General features: G+C 40.7%; 2 protein-coding genes and 1 long non-coding RNA gene across 3 annotated transcripts; 2 read left to right on the top strand and 1 right to left on the bottom strand.

Moving 5' to 3' along the window:
- Positions 1 to 83: 83 nt before the first annotated feature.
- Positions 84 to 4388, top strand: LOC136444809 (retinoschisin-like). The gene is made up of 4 exons (XM_066442554.1): positions 84 to 432; positions 2250 to 2602; positions 3731 to 3869; positions 4100 to 4388. The coding sequence occupies exons 1-4, from the start codon at positions 372 to 374 to the stop codon at positions 4276 to 4278; spliced, it is 732 nt and encodes a 243-aa protein (XP_066298651.1). The 5' UTR covers positions 84 to 371; the 3' UTR covers positions 4279 to 4388.
- Positions 4389 to 4970: 582 nt separating this feature from the next.
- On the top strand, positions 4971 to 15140 carry LOC136445470 (tyrosine-protein kinase receptor Tie-1-like). The gene is made up of 11 exons (XM_066443514.1): positions 4971 to 5130; positions 5320 to 5402; positions 5795 to 5969; positions 6912 to 7022; positions 7291 to 7499; positions 7812 to 7925; positions 8469 to 8539; positions 12169 to 12209; positions 12353 to 12449; positions 12905 to 13004; positions 13912 to 15140. Exons 1-11 carry the CDS (start codon positions 5007 to 5009, stop codon positions 14008 to 14010), a joined length of 1224 nt encoding a protein of 407 aa, XP_066299611.1. The 5' UTR covers positions 4971 to 5006; the 3' UTR covers positions 14011 to 15140.
- Positions 9135 to 12061, bottom strand: LOC136444764 (uncharacterized). Its single transcript, XR_010757318.1, has 2 exons — positions 10094 to 12061; positions 9135 to 9921 (listed from the first exon to the last, which is right to left on the bottom strand). It is a non-coding gene; the product is annotated as an uncharacterized lncRNA (long non-coding RNA).
- Positions 15141 to 16220: the final 1080 nt, after the last annotated feature.

The raw sequence follows: 16220 nt of genomic DNA, 5'->3' as shown, positions 1-16220 counted from the left end.
GGTTAAATCGAATGGCTTTTTCTTCAAAATTACGGGGAATGATAATGGCATATCTATGCATATAATGGAAAATGACATTTAAACTTTCTTACACACAGACCTAGATGACCTCTCGTTCTCGCTTGGATAAAACGCGTATCGGGAATGTCTGACTTGGGCGGACATGTGTGTCAGTTCACCATGGAAATGCTTCGGTTGGTCGGTTGTGAATCACGGACAAGGTGTTAGTAGAGCTGTGAGCGGAGACAGCAGAATAGATTGGTGTCAACTGAACTATTTACCAAATACACCGCCAGGTACACGGTTGTGTGCTAAAGGAGGCCACGCATGCCACCTGAACAAACTTCCCCAGATCATTCAGGCGAGTCAAGATGGCGGGTTTTGGACGCCACTTCTTTTTCGCCGTTGTTCTTTGCATGGTCATTATCACAGGTATGACGATTTTATTGCCTATCAGTTTTTAAAGTTTTGAAAAAATGACGTCTAGTCATGTGAAAAACTAGAAGTTGGTGACGAATTGACCACGAACCATTGGCGTCGTTCGTTAAAAACATTGCATATTCTAGTGGTGTAAGACTCTGACTTGTTTGAGTTCTTCACATAGTTGTTCAAGTGGTGTAAGAACCTGTATCATATTCTTATCTATGATTTGTATTTGGATTTATTGGAATTGCAACAGTGCAATACACGTGGGACACAGGCAGCTATTGCTGATGTCGTGACCCACACACATAATGTAGCCATGTTTTACACTTGGCTGGAGTGGGGGAAATCGTGTTAAGTCCATTTTTCCCAACTGGCACAAGATCGGTGGCAGCAGGGGATTCGAACCCGGAACCCCTTTGTTCTGAGTCGAAAATCCTGCCGTTACGCCACACGACCCCACTTTATCTATGATTGCTATATCAAAAGAAGCGTCTGGGCTTTGATAGCATGACTCAAGAATCTATTGATATGATGTTATGAAATTTCGTCATGGTGTAAAGAGGTGTGAAGAAAACAAATCAACAAGACCTACGTATTCGTAATTGGCCACTTGCATTGACGTCACGGGTCAGAGGTCACAGGCGGGCTTCCATGTTGGGTGTCAAATTGCTTACCACGTTGGATGGCATTGTGCACTCAATGATATCTGTCAAACTACAATGACCCCAGCGGAACTTCCGGTCGTTGTAACTCAGGTTCTAGTCATGCTAAGCCTAAATTTGGCCTGTTACGGGGAAAAAATAGTAGAATTCGGCAAAAAGGGGACAAATTAGCCAAGAGAGTCAGTTTTCGGGAAAGGTAACATTTCCCCGATAGAAAGGTAGCTGACTGTGTCAGGCCAATGTCTTATAGTGCCCCAACTTGCACGACACATATCATTCTTCCTACAGCCAGGTAGTTAGTCTGGTAGAGAGTAGGACATGTTATGGTCACAACATTAAAAGGCATGTAGCTTTCGATCTGGGAAATAGAAAATTTGGGTTTGGATCATGAGGAATTTTATGTAATCCACAAAATGCAAATTCAAATACCCAATGGATATCAACAAATGCTATCTATAATTTAGAGCACAGCCATCTGTCCTTAGCCAATCAGGAGCGGGTATTTTGCTGTTTGAAATCCACACACATGGCCAAAGATAGTTAATGCACCTCTCTCCCTTGAGGCAGAGGTGCTTTAACAGAAAGTCTGGCTCTCCATTGGCTGAGACCAGATTCCAGGTTGGTTAAAGCACCTCAGCCTCAAAGGAGCTCCGGAGAGGAAATAATGGTCACCCCTTGGTACTCGCCTGTCACCTCAACTGAACCACAGAAGTAAAACCTCATGTGGACTGGGGATTATTCTAAGAAAAAGAGAATTGCAAACCCAAACATTCCTAGGCATATTGTGTTTGTTTCTGTGTATATGTCAAACTATTTCCCAATATGTATGCTTAGCTTTGCTTCGGACAGATGGCTACGCCCTCGGGACGCCAACAAACTCCTCGGGAGGCGGGGCTCTGATTTATCCCCACAAACTCGCCCGCCCATCCTTGAACTATTATGAAGCTGCCATATGGCTGAACAAGCCATCGAGCTGCAATTTCACTTTTTGATCTTCTTTTACTTACTGACACATCATAAGAGTTTGTTTTTCTTCTTTCACTTAGTTCCTTGTCTAACGTACATGTATCTTGTAAAATGCCGCTCTACCCATTGCGTTCTCCACCGCTACAATCAGTTTCCAACCAAATATATATTTTTTAATCACAACCTATTATACAGTGTGTGCCCAGCCTAGTACCACATTAACTGACAGGGTATCGAGCTTTTACCAGCCATTTGGAGTACAGGATGACACAATCATCACAGATGGTCAAATGACTGCATCATCGCAACTAAACGGATCCGAGGCGTTCAGGGGCCGTCTGAACGGCGATGGTGCATGGCAGCCGTCAGGACCGGTGTCAGGACAGGGTACAGAGTCCCTGGCTGTAGATCTGTTATACGCTCGTTACATTTTCGGTATCCAGACCCAGGGACAGGGAGATGGCTACATCGAAACCTACAGGGTTATATACCAGCGGGACAACACATCGAATGTCATTCTCTACTCGGAGGGTGGTGGAAGTGCCAAGGTAAGCTTTATGCTCACTTAATTTGATCAACATTTTTTAAAATCATTTTTGATGATCGTCAATCATTACGTTGGTCAAGGAAGTAAAGATGGTGAATGGCTTTAGGTTTGCATCGTTTACAAACTTTTGTAAGAAAAGCATTAAAGCTATATATACATGTCATTAGGGGTGGGTACCGGTACAGTGTACCGGTCCAAAACCGGTATTTTGTTATGGACCGGTCCAAAAAAACCGGTCCGGAAAAATTCAGTGGACCGGCATATGGACCGATTAGAAAATTCTGGTCATAATGTATATAGTTGTTGTCAACTACATTGTACTCAAAGAAGAACAATGTTGCTATGAATCACTCTTGTGAGATAAAAGTTACCTTGAATACATGGTTGCATGCTTCGGTACATCTTCGTTTTCTTTTTGCATATTAATATGCACCGATAATTCTAATATACAATTTGAACATAACCCGTAGGACTCACAACGGCCTTTACTAGTGTCTCGCTCTCCAAAATATGATGTACTGAGACACGACTATAATCAGGTACAGGTACAGGTCCGGACCTGGACCTGGCCCTCTGGACCTGGACCTGGACCGGACCTGAATCTTCTGTACCGGTACCCACCCCTACATGTCATGCATTGCTCCCCATTTGATACTAGAATCAACTATAACACTGGAAACAATCAGACTCGCATTTATGTATTGTTTGACGTTCTGAATGCAGCAAACTTGAATATGATGTTTTCTCGGCCTACGGCCTCGCTAAGAACTCGCTGATGCCCGAGTTCTTTATCTCTGGTCACGCTCGGAACTTAGGCACCAGCTTGGGCAGTTCTACGGGCAATTAATCGAACAATCCTTGGCCTCACGCCAATGATCATATGAGAACAAAAGCTTTAATATTTACTTATTTTCAAACTACTACTGCACCAATGCAGCTTGTGACTAAATTGCATCACTGTAAATATAGGGCAATAAAATAAATATTCTACAGAACGAGACATACGTTGTATCTTAAGCTATTCTTAAGCAATAAGTTTTGTATTCTGATGGTAGTATAAACGTAATACTATTATGTTATGTTTGTGAGCCTCAGCTCTCAATTGATAACTGTATTTCTCGTCTCTCAGATTTTTACCGGAAATAGCGACGACGAGACGATTGTTCAAAACAACTTCACTCCCTACATCTACGCCCGGTATATTCTGGTGAACCCCCAAACGTTTTCTGGAGCATCAAGACTACGGGTAGAACTACTCGGAGTCGATGGTAAGTAGCTAAAATAACTTATGGATAAAAAATGATAAAACCTCAGAAACAAGTTTCTCGTTACATATTAGTAAGCTGGATCCGAAACTATGACTTTTCACGAATAGCTGGACGGTATCTAACATCATATTCAACTTAATTTCATTTCCGACAAATCAACAATCAATATTATGATATCCTGATAGCCGGAAGCTAAAAACGCACGTTAAAACGCATGTGCACCTTTTCAGAGTTACCTATAACAAGCTTTCCTACAACAACGCCGTCCTGGACAACGACACAAAGCGCAGTAACAACAACGACGTCGACAACACCTTTGTTAACGAGTTCTGCCACAACTACATCGACACGTACTGCAGAGGCTGGAACTGCAAGCCAAGGCCCCAATACAGCAGTAACAGGTAATTAAATACTAACTGGCTCTAATGTATTAGACAATCCATTTTCAATTTACCGGCGTTGGTTGAAATGCAATGCAATGGTAACATTTTTACAAACATTTCCTGACGGCACAAAACGATCTGCTTTTACATTAGCTATCTTGATGATACCGGGAATCTAAAACTAATGTGTCCCCTCTCAGAGTTAACCATTACAAGCTCTACCGCAACAACCCCGCCCTGGACAACTACACAAAGTACAATAACAACAACATCAACTCAGACGTCTACAACGCCCTTGTCATCGAGTACGACAGTACCAGGTAGATATGGTACCAATTTTTTTTAAAAATCAAATGAAAGTCGCTAATTTTGGCGGTAATCATGCTCTTAAACCAAAGAGAAAATTAAAGTTTGTTATTTTAAACGCCTATTGTTTCTTTTGACGTATTACACATAAGTCGAGTTGAAGAAATCATGGATTGACTGAATATACCTGCAGGTCAATCAGCTAACGTGGTGGCGGCTGCAGTTGGGGGCGGAGTTGCTGCAGTTCTTATTTTGATACTAGGGGTCGTTGTTGTTTTCTTCATGCGCAGGTAAGGTTAAGTTCATCATTTCTGAGCACGTGTTATTTCTGCAGGACTTTTTATATGAACTCTATGAACTAGCTGGTATTATACTTCAGCGTTTAAAGTTATGTCGAAAAATGTATCTATCAACTTAACCGACTGAAGATCTCTATAGTTGTATAAACATGCAGTCTCTTATCCGTATCTTAATTGACAGGCGAAAAAAGAAGCGAACCAGTACACCTTCAGTTGAAGAATCGTCACAAAACGTGACCGGATACGTCAATACGTCGTTTGTAGATGTAGCAGGTAAAGTAGTTAAATTCTATTTGAACTAGCTGTAAAATGCTTACACGGTATACCAAATGGCATTTTATAAATCTGTGCTAAGTCGCAATTCAATTGGAATATTGTTACTGCCTTTACAATAGCATAGATCAAGTTTTCCGTTTCTAAATCTAAATGGTTAAATGATCCATGTTGCTATTTCTTTTTCAGAACAAACAAGACACCATGCGAGGGATGACACTGATGCAGCATCTGGTGCAGCCGGAAACAACGAGGTTCGGATTCCAATTTCGGTAAGTAGTAAGAAAATGAAATATATATCGTATCACATAGAACCAAAGACAGGCATAGCAATATCAAATATAGATATCAAATAAAATGTACTGTAAAAAAAAGAGATTATGGTATCCAATTCTGCAGTGATATTAAAATAGAATACCACTATCCTTCCCATCAATACTGTTATCGAGTTTCCTTGTACCATTCTTACTCTCAAAAAATCATTCTTGCTGTACATGCAAGCTGCTGATATATATCACAATTCTTGTAGAGATATTCTATGTAGAAGTAATGTTCATCAATATACATGTATTTGTTTTGATGACTTTCGTTTGCCTCACATGATGCTATCTACAAAAGCCATGATTTATTTGTGTTGTTATTTTTTTGCTTTATTGCATGACAGCCTCTTCAACACATTCCCCTGGAGATCTTGCCAACTGATTACAACAGGGAGTTGACTTGGGAAGACATCTCTCTTACTTCCAATCTGCTCGGAGCAGGGCACTTTGGAGAGGTCCGCAAGGGAACAGTCATGGTCGATGGTGAACGGATTCCATCTGCCATCAAAATATTGAAACGTATGCCAACACATTACTCCTACATATCATCTGTTTATGACGCCATTCTATACATAAGTGTGCTATGCTATAAAGCGAATACATTTACATTCATTGTCAAATGCTAAAATACATTACACCGACTCTCGAGGAAGCGTAGCTGATATTAATTGGAGAGTCGACATTTATGGCCAGACAGATACATAGGCAATGGAAATTACACAACACTAGTTTAAATACAATGCTACAATCAATACAATCCAATTAACATCGTAGAGCCATTTGAACAAATACATAAATGCATTATTACGTTCATGAGATAAAAGCGAATAAATTTATACTAGTTACGAATGAAAATACTACAGTCACCGACGATAGTTAGTGGATACTATCTGAAACTGGCCGTTCAGATACATACAAACGCATAATCAGCTACAATATTGAGCATCCCAAAATTAATGTAACATTGCCTACCCGTGTCGTCGTGTGGCGTAATGGATAGCACATACGACTGTGAAACAAGGGGACCCGAGTTCGAACCCAGACTGCCCCCATACTTGTCTGGACATGCGCCCCAACGTTGTGCCCTTGGGAAAGGCACTTAACATGACTTTCCTCACTTCACTCAGGTGTAAATGAATACCTAGCTCATTTAGGGTTAGGGACGTCCCTCGGATAGGACGTTAAATGGGGTCCCGTGTTTGGGGAGAGCCCAACCCCGCGCACGTAAAAGAACCCACCACACCTTTCGAAAAAGAGTAGGGCCATGCCCCGGTGTGAGTGGTCCAAAACCTACAGTCCTATGACCACACATGGGTTCGCCCTTAGTAATAGCCTCCGGCTAGTTGGGCAACCCTGGCATATACATGCTGAACCAAGGAGGTTAAAATAGGTATTTTAACCTCCTTGGCTGAACCAATAGATAAATAAGAAAATAAATAAAATTGCCTACCCGTGCTATAGGTGGTGCAGATGACACTAGCAAGCAGGACTTTCAGCAAGAGGTGAACATCATGCGCCATGTTGGGTATCATCCTAACATCATCAACCTTCTTGGGTTCTGTATTTACCAAGGTGAGACTACATAATTAATGCATTTAACCCTTTCTGTTAAATTTCAAATCAACCGCGTGATCATCATTAGCATACAAAAGCAGCACATACACGCAGCGGGTAAATCTAGACAACCTTAGGGTTTTGGGCAACTTCTAAATGACTTGTTTTTGCCTAACAGTTGAAATGCTACTAAACTGTGGCCTAAAACTATATCTAGCATGTCATATAAAGTAAGAAAAATGTTGATTTCTTGTTTAATGAAATAATCAAAATAAATTCGATCCAGGTCAGCAGTACATGGCTCTTGAAATGGCTGGAAATGGCGATCTGTTGAAGTTTTTGAGGAACTCCCGGATGCAGGAAGTTGTGACTCCAACTTACGCCAACAGCCGGTCAGATTTCAACGGCCGCACGCTGTCCACCCTATCGCCTGTCCAGTTGCTGCGTATTGCCTGTGACGTAGCAACTGGAATGGGCCACCTGTCTGCCAAGGAGGTGAGTCAGTCTGTTTTGTTGCTTGCTTGCTCAGATGGCATACAGGGAGATTATATTCTAAGATCACAAGACCAGGAAGAAATAAAACAGTGTAGAAACTGAAGTATTGTCAGAGGGTGACCTAACGGTCGAAGAGGGATAGCTGGGATGAGGTACATGTCATAGAGTGTAAGGCACACAGGCAGCAGTTAGCTGGTGCTTGAACCACACACAAGACATAATTTACAACGTTGTTAACAATTCATTAACTTTGTTTATTGATTGATAAATAAATAAATACATTAAAAAAAAATGTTATTGAATATTTGACAGGTGATTCACCGTGACCTGGCTGCCAGGAATGTTCTCCTCACGGATAACCTCATTGCCAAGGTTGCCGACTTTGGATTGTCACGTGGGGAGGGCATCTATGAACAGACGTCAAAGGTATATATGATTACAATATTCTGATGATGGAGACACTCTGTTATCAATCGCCTGGTCAGCTATATATATTTCCTTTAGCACCATAGAGGTGGCGTTTATTTTCTTAAAGGAAACCCAAGCGATATTACGGACTGAAAATCGGATCTTGAAAGTCAATTTATTTAGTCATTTCTGTACATGATTAGTTTAAACAACACTATCACAACGAATAGCAACATCCATGATACAAAAATACGACGTTGTTGTGATGTCAGAACTCACTGAAAATCGTGGGCGGAGTTTTTTGTAGGCTCGCGGGCGAAATTAGGGGGGTCATCGTAATTTTGCGCGGTTTTAAAATGCTCAAAGTGTGAAGTTATTACGCAGATGTGCTAACCAGTATTAAAACTACCATGAAGATTTAAGCATCTTTTATTTATTTTCATTTTCTTTTTGCCCTGATATTGCTTTGGTTGCCTTTAACTGACAGATTTGAAGCAGCAGGTCAAAGAAAGGATGTAGATGAGACCCTGATGAGGTAACTTTTTGTCTTCGACATTACAGAGAGCCATCCCTTTCCGATCCACCGCGATAGAGGCGCTGACCAGGAGGATCTACACAACAAAGAGTGACATGTATGTTTGAATCAATTTAACAAGCATGCAGTAGATTGTAGTTAATTGCACAAAACAAATACTAGTAATATACGCCAAAAATAGTTAATCAAGCAATTGGATAAAACTGTGAAACGTCTGACTGTTTCAAAATTTTCTCCAGTTGCTTGAGTAACAATTTTTGGCGTATCTTATTACCTGGATGTCTAACCCTCATCAACGTACTCACTGCACGAAATGGCCTCGTTTCCCGGCGTATACGTACCGGGATTTTTCTGTATTTTTGTCGGATACTGACGGATACATGCGGATTCGTGTAAGGTATCCGACTATTTCCGCACCGGTATATGGAATATTTCCTGAAGAATCCGAAAGTAAGGGATTTTCGACGAATACGGAGCCGTACACTGTACGGAAATGCCACCGATCCTGACGGATACGAACAGGAATTTTTCTGTATTTTTGGCGGATACTGACGGATACATACGGATTCGTGTAACGTATCCGACTATTTCCGCACCGGTATATGGAATATTTCCTGAAGAATCCGAAAGTAAGGGATTTTCGACGAATACGGAGCCGTACACTGTACGGAAATGCCACAGATCCTGACGGATGCGTACAGGGATTTTTCTGTATTTTGAAGAAAATGGTGAATACTGACGGATACAGGTGGACAAAACAACGAATCCGTAACGGATCCGACTAAGTGCTTCCATTCCTAATTTAACTATACCCAAAACATCATTTTGAATGACAGGAAGTTTGGGAAAGCCTGTATGTAACATATGTATCATTTCATATCTCAACATAATGTATTTCTAAGTTCAAAAACTATCAAATACAATACAATACGGAAGTACTATGTGGCTAAATGATCCATTTCATTTGAGACAGGCTGAGGGACATCCATATACTCAAAGCACCACTGCATATGCAGGTTAATGTCGGTAAATTGGGGTTGTGCAAGCACAATGTTCTGACAAATTATGAAATGTATTACAATTAACACCATCACAACATTGTGGTAATATTTACTACTGTATAGTGCCCTTGGACCAAAATCATCTACATGTTCTAAATATTCCACTAAAGTAATAAAAGCCTTATTTGTGGCCAGCTCTTCGTCTAAAAGCCATCAGATACAATTGTTTCAAATACAGAGGTTGAAAATAGAAAGTAACATTATACTGTCTGAAGAACTCCCATGATGACACGCCACATTTTAAACGTAAGTAGCATATGCCGTGGAACTGCATGTGTATAATCGTCCTCTCCCCATTCTCTGACTACATCTGAGTTCACTTCTTCCATGCACTCTTGGTAAGGGACAGGCAAGGCTGATTTCTTCTGTATCTGCATGTTGGACTCAGCTTGGAGTCCATCTTGTGATGAACCAGTTCCTATATGATAAAACCAAATGATGAATAAATATCAATTCACGTATTTAAGGAACATGTCACATGATTTTGACATGGGCTTCGTTTCATCACAGCAGCTACAAAAAACACGGGACAATGGATATCCATCATGCCTCTCTCAGCTAACATTTAAGTGTACCGATGATGGACTTACCAAAGGAGCCTGAGGTACTCAGCAGCTGAGCATCTGACAGTTGATTGCTTTGTTCCCAGCCAAGGTCCTCACAATATGTGCTGCATTTGTGAAGGAAGTATCTGCCGATGCTGTACTGGATATATATATATAAATGGAAACAATGACAAATATTAAACATATCACATACTCGCATGTGTAAAAAAAATGAATCTGGGCATCGTTGAATTGACTACGTAAAACTTACATCTATAACTTGAATATGATATTGATCAAACATGCACAGCTATAACTGAATGAAATAATCACTGAGGCACACTACTGCCTCCTTATAAGTTCTAGTTCACTATCCACAAACTGTGGGATCTTTGTGGGACAAATACTTATGACATTTTCTTCCCTTCCATATCTTTAATTATCTTTCCCTCCACTGCTTGCTATTTTGTATCTGAAACGTTAACCAGACACACATGTCTGATGACCATTGGCAAGAATGAACAAATTGAAATTTTAAATTTCCTAGATCCTAACGCCGTAAAAGGGCAGGTCGGCTGGAGAATTCTTATGGTCATGCGAATGCGATGATATGTCAAGCCACAATAGGAGGATAACTGACGTCAAAACTAGTTAGAAACGGGAATTTTTCAATTTGTACTTACCAAAGGGCAGTCCCTCAAAATGATGAATCAACTGCCTACCAGCGTTTACAAGGGGGGAGGGGGGCGACGAATATTGCATGCACGAAGAAGACAACGTCGCAATTCCGTGCGTTTGAGTTTACACCGAATTCCCTTCGACTCTCAAGTCACTCAAAAATCACTGGTCGACCATGGTAGACTCTGGCGATGCCATGTTAAGCACAGAAGGTGATGAAACGCCGTTCTTGTCTGTGCTGTTAACCGAAAGAAAACCGTTAACGTTTGTCGCGCCCAGAAGTGTCTTGTGGGTAATTTGGATATCCGACACGAATCCGTGTTCCGTACACGTCAGGATCCGAGACAGCTCATGACTTCTAACATATTGGCAAATCTGAACTTCTAACATATTGGCAAATACATAAAAAAATGAAAGATCCGAGTAGATATTTTATCTGTACCCGAAACGTATCCAGACGTATACGGCATCAGAATTGCTGGATCTGAGGTGTTCCTGGTATTTGTCCGAATTTGCTCGGAAACGTTCCGTATCTGTACCCGAAACATATGAAGGATCCAGACGTATACGGCGCGGGAATTGTCGGATCTGAGGTGCATCGGATCCAATCGGAAACGTTCCGTATCTGCTATGATGCGCAGTTCCGGATCTGTTGGATTCGTCAGGATCTGAGATCATGCCGCGTGCCGTGCAGTGTGTATTTGTTGGTCAGGATCCGAAGCAACTACCGACAAACAATCCAAACATCTCTGCCATATTGACAAATATCTAGAAACGAAGGATCCGCGCAAATATCCTCAGGTATCCGACGCGCATCACGGATCCAGACGTATACGGCGTCGGAATTGCCGGATCTGAGGTGTACCTGGTAATTGTCTGAATTTGCTCGGAAACGTTCCGTATCTGTACCCGAAACGTATGAAGGATCCAGACGTATACGGCGCCGGAATTGTCTGATCTGAGGTGCATCGGATCCAATCGGAAACGTTCCGTATCTGCTATGATGCGCAATTCCGGATCTGCTGGATTCGTCAGGAAATGAGATCATGCCGTGCCGTGTGTATTTATTCGTCAGGATCCGAAGCAACTACCGACATACAAACAATCCGAACATTCCAAATATCAAAAAACGAGGGATCCGCGCAAATATCTTCGGGTATCCGAGGCGCATCACGAATCCAGAAGAATACGGCGTCGGAATTGGTCGGATCTGCGGGCACTTCAGTATCCGAGCAGTGAACTGGGATTTTTCCGGATTCGCTCGGAAACGCCATGAGGCCCGATTCCGGATACGTCGGATCCGTCAGGATACGTGGCCATTTCGTGCAGTGACTAGTAATATATACCTCCAGAAAAATTCACACGGTTACAATACGAAAGTACTAGTGTCAATGGTCATCGCTTAATCGGCTTGTTTTTTTGTTTTTTTGTTTTCTACTCAGATGGTCTTTCGGAATTCTGCTCTGGGAGATCGTCACTATTGGTGAGAATGAAAATCATTATAACTACACATCAATAGATTATATTGTATTTAATGAGTTTCAATATTGTTGATCCATTCGGTGCACACATTATGATTGATATCAATGCTACACTGATTTTAGTATGGCTGTAATACCCATCTAGGAGGAACCCCATACCGTGGAATGAAATCAAGAACCATACTAGGGCGGCTGCGTGACGGATACCGGCTGCCGAAACCAAGGAACTGCGAGGCAGAACTGTATGATCTTTTATCCATTATATCCATTACTTAGTTATCTAAATATTCATATATTCATCTGAAGTACATGAAGTAGGTACCCATCTGAGTAATGACGCCGTTGTAGTGCCTTTTATCGTGCTCGAGGCACCTCCCCGGGACCCCCATTTGAAACCTTTTATAGAACATTTTTCTTTAGTTGCTTCATAAAAAAGCTTGAATGTTTTCCCTCTTTATACTTCTTTAGCCGTATTCCCCTCTGAAATATTTTTACATGGTTTTTTTTTTGTTGTAATTTATGTCTAATCATTTATTTCTATCAATATGATTAATACATGAAATTTGATTTTTTTTAAATCACTGAATTTCACAGAAATCATAGCTATTGTGGTGTCAAATATGCCACGCAATTCTAAGCAATGCAACAAGTATGACAACACATATCTGAAACGCATGGATTGTTCATACTATATTAGATACCAGCTGATGATGTTGTGCTGGAAAACCCGTCCGGAGGACCGGCCGACCTTCATCGACCTGGCTGAACAGCTAGAGGGCATGATTGAGGACAAACACGTGAGTATGGAGCTTTATGTTTAGGCCGCACTCCAGTAATGGCGCAGGCGCAGAAGGCCCACTTCTAGCCTATAGATAGGCTTGATACCCTTGGTAAAAGTAGCTGTAAAGGTTTTTTTTTCTAGGATATGTTGGTATTTTTGAGCTGGATGTTACAGGTAAAGGTTTTTAACCTTATTATTGTGTTGAAAACTCAGACTTTCATCCATGTTTGTGGTGACTGTAGGTAGTAGAAGTTTTGTGTTTTTGTGTGATAGTCAGGTAGGGAAGGAGGTCAAAGGTCAATTTTTGTAAACATGGCCGGATTCATACGGGTTGTGCCGATAAGAAAGTTGAAATTATGCTCTGACACCCCTGCCAATGTATGTTTTTCATGAACGAAAACTCGGTGACTTTTGACAGCCTCTTTTGTACATAATTACCATGTAATAGATAGCAATTCTTAAATACTGTCTTGTGGCCTTTAATCTGATGGTTCAACGCATGACGTTACTGATCTTGTTGCAAGTTCCAGCACCCATACCTCCGTTAACTGATACTAGACCAGCGATTCTGTTGATGGTCCTCTAGCAATTTTTTTCAAGTTGTCTAGTCAGTGGGAAAATGAAATATAATTTTCATAACACATCTAAATGATGCATGTACATACACCATATTTTATGTAATATGTCAATATGCTCAAAACTGCTTGTCAGAACGGTGACCAAGATTAACCATTTATGCATGTAGCGCATAGATTTTGGCCATTTTCTTGGAGACCTAAGATTTCAATGATTTGAAAAGGGCTAAGACACTTATTGAAATCTCTAATAGGGGTCTCTATACTTTTGCTGTGTCCATAGAGCTCCTATGTATGACGTTAATGCACAATCTAATATATTTGCATTTGTTTTACACCTTGTTTCAGAGCTACGTGAACATTGACAAAGATGATGATTTCGAATATGAGGTGGTAGACTCCGACGGCAGTGATGGCGTGAGTGGTGATGAAGGATTCAGAGGGTAGCATAAACAGATTGGCATGAGATTAAAAAAAAATGTTTATATAGCTTTGTTACATTTGCACTGATACTTCCTATAGTACCAGGCAGGCTAATTCACTACACACACCTAAGTACACTACTAGATCGGGACTTCACACATTTGCATACAGGGCTGCTACAACATACAACAAGTTAAATCCTAGTAACAAACAAGCTTCATCAATCGCCATATTTAAACGGGATCTGATAAACATACACATCCCTTAACCTTTGACATCTGACCTGACCCTCAGTTGAATGACCTTTGCGATTTTGAGTTGTTATTGTTTTGGATTATTCTGAGTTGTTTGATTTATTACTCCTATGTTTGATCATTCCTGTTTTATGCTATATGATTGTGTAATTGATCACTTATTAAGTTTATGTTAAGTTATTAAGTAACTTTTTGTATCCTGATTTGTTATGATTTGTCATGTAATGTAAGGGCTCCCTTGGAAATAAGTCACTTTGTTAACTGAAGGGACCAGCCTAAAGATTAATAAATGAATAAATAAACACTTAGTACTTTTCTGGATAAAGTAACCTTCATTTAATTTGCTCTTAAAGACAGCATATTTACTGCATTGTACACAGTGTTTGATCGACCGCTTTCTGGAAGTTTTTAATTAGTGTTTGACCATGTAAGATAGCATGTATTCTTTTCAAAGGAGAAATACGTTGATAATTAATGGGAGAACGTTTTTATCGAAAATGATTTCATATTCAAATAAAGCTTAATATGGACATTAAATAGTAATTTTTCTCACCAATCATTTTCTAAAGCTAAACGTGATGTATTTTGCCATCTAAATCTTCAGAGCTTCTGATTGGAGTATTGCTTCTCGTGGCAATGAGTAGTCGATGTAGGTGGCGCTTTTGCGGCGCATCCGTTGGATCAAGGAGGTAGTATTGATCAGGAAGTCATCACCAGTGATGGACCGAGACGAGGGGGTATACAAGCGCAGCCACGTTTGGGATTGCGTTCTCGCCGCAAAAGTGCCGCCTGCATCGGCTACTTATAGCGGTGAGAAGCAGTACTCCAGTCAGAAGCTCTGAAGAAGGTGTCTGACAGACACCGAAACGTCAGCAGGTGAGATTCCTGGTTGTGTAAAAAGAAACTCCAAACTTGCTCCAAATATCCGCTGTATTTATAGCTTACACAATCATACTTTCGTCATATTCAACCAGTGTTTTGAAGGAGTCGGGTTTGTTTGCTCATAAATGCTTATAATGTAGTGGCTTTATTACTTATGAATGCTTATATGCCTGACGTCATGTAAGAACGAACATATAATGGAGAAAGTATGTAGTCATGTTTCCATATGTTTCGAAAAGAGAGAAGAAAGTACTGGGTGATCAACATTAGTTTAGCAATAGTCCACAGTTTGTCTTTTTTTCGGTTTTCAATGTTAATGTTAGAATGTAGCATTTAAGAATTCATGTTTTGCATAATGCTTCTTATAGACCACATGTGGTCATCTGTGCATTTAGCCCTTTTGGACAGGAATATGCAATAAAGACTATTATCTTTATTCATAAAATGTTTCTGGTGATCAAATCAATAAAAGCTATTATGTTGTATTGAAAGCAACAAAAAAGAACGATATACACTTCTTATATTTTGCACTCACTACGTCAGGAACAGGAAGGGGTCAAACCGGATACGTAGCCTGCAGCCACATAATTTAAAGTCCATCTTAGTAGCGTCGCGGGGCAAAATGGTACGGTGTACGGCCTGGAACCTAGAAATCCTGGGTGCGAATACCCTGACATGCCCCGTTGACGTTGTATAGGTCGTTTATTTTGCCGCGCTACACAAGGAGTCTTTAGTGCACATGGGGGGAAAGTTATGGGAGGGCCTGCATGGGGGGGTAGTGATTACGAATTACGGAAAATTTTTGCCGCCGATTACGAATTACGTTAAATTTTCAGAGCTGATAACGAATTACGTTAAATCATGAGGCTTCCCAACCGACTTAAACACTTAATTCAACTATCTAGTTCTGCATCAAAACTATTATTTTTTGTATTTATTGTGGTGAAAATGAATCTGTTGATGACCACACTAAATCGTATAGTAACTATAATGAGTAGCCGTGGCAGCGACAGGGAATTTCTGGGAGGGGACAGCAAGATATTGCTGAACGACGTTTACCACCGTCCGGGAAAATTTTGAAAATCTTGACCCCCTGCA

The sequence above is a fragment of the Branchiostoma lanceolatum genome, chromosome 11, assembly GCF_035083965.1.
Source record: "Branchiostoma lanceolatum isolate klBraLanc5 chromosome 11, klBraLanc5.hap2, whole genome shotgun sequence".
Classification (NCBI taxonomy): domain Eukaryota; kingdom Metazoa; phylum Chordata; class Leptocardii; order Amphioxiformes; family Branchiostomatidae; genus Branchiostoma; species Branchiostoma lanceolatum.
The sequence above is the reverse complement of the archived record's forward strand: the minus strand, read 5'-3'. Positions and strand labels throughout refer to the sequence as shown.

Excerpts from the sequence above, each read along its gene's own strand:
- LOC136444809 (XM_066442554.1), top strand. The coding sequence starts at position 372 with ATGGCGGGTTTTGGACGCCACTTCTTTTTCGCCGTTGTTCTTTGCATG. Across the intron at positions 2,603-3,730 it reads AGGGTGGTGGAAGTGCCAAG|ATTTTTACCGGAAATAGCGA; the intron begins GTAAGCTTTATG and ends CTCGTCTCTCAG. Across the intron at positions 3,870-4,099 it reads AGAACTACTCGGAGTCGATG|AGTTACCTATAACAAGCTTT; the intron begins GTAAGTAGCTAA and ends GCACCTTTTCAG.
- LOC136445470 (XM_066443514.1), top strand. The coding sequence starts at position 5,007 with ATGCAGTCTCTTATCCGTATCTTAATTGACAGGCGAAAAAAGAAGCGA. Across the intron at positions 7,023-7,290 it reads TGGGTTCTGTATTTACCAAG|GTCAGCAGTACATGGCTCTT; the intron begins GTGAGACTACAT and ends AATTCGATCCAG. Across the intron at positions 12,210-12,352 it reads CTGGGAGATCGTCACTATTG|GAGGAACCCCATACCGTGGA; the intron begins GTGAGAATGAAA and ends ATACCCATCTAG.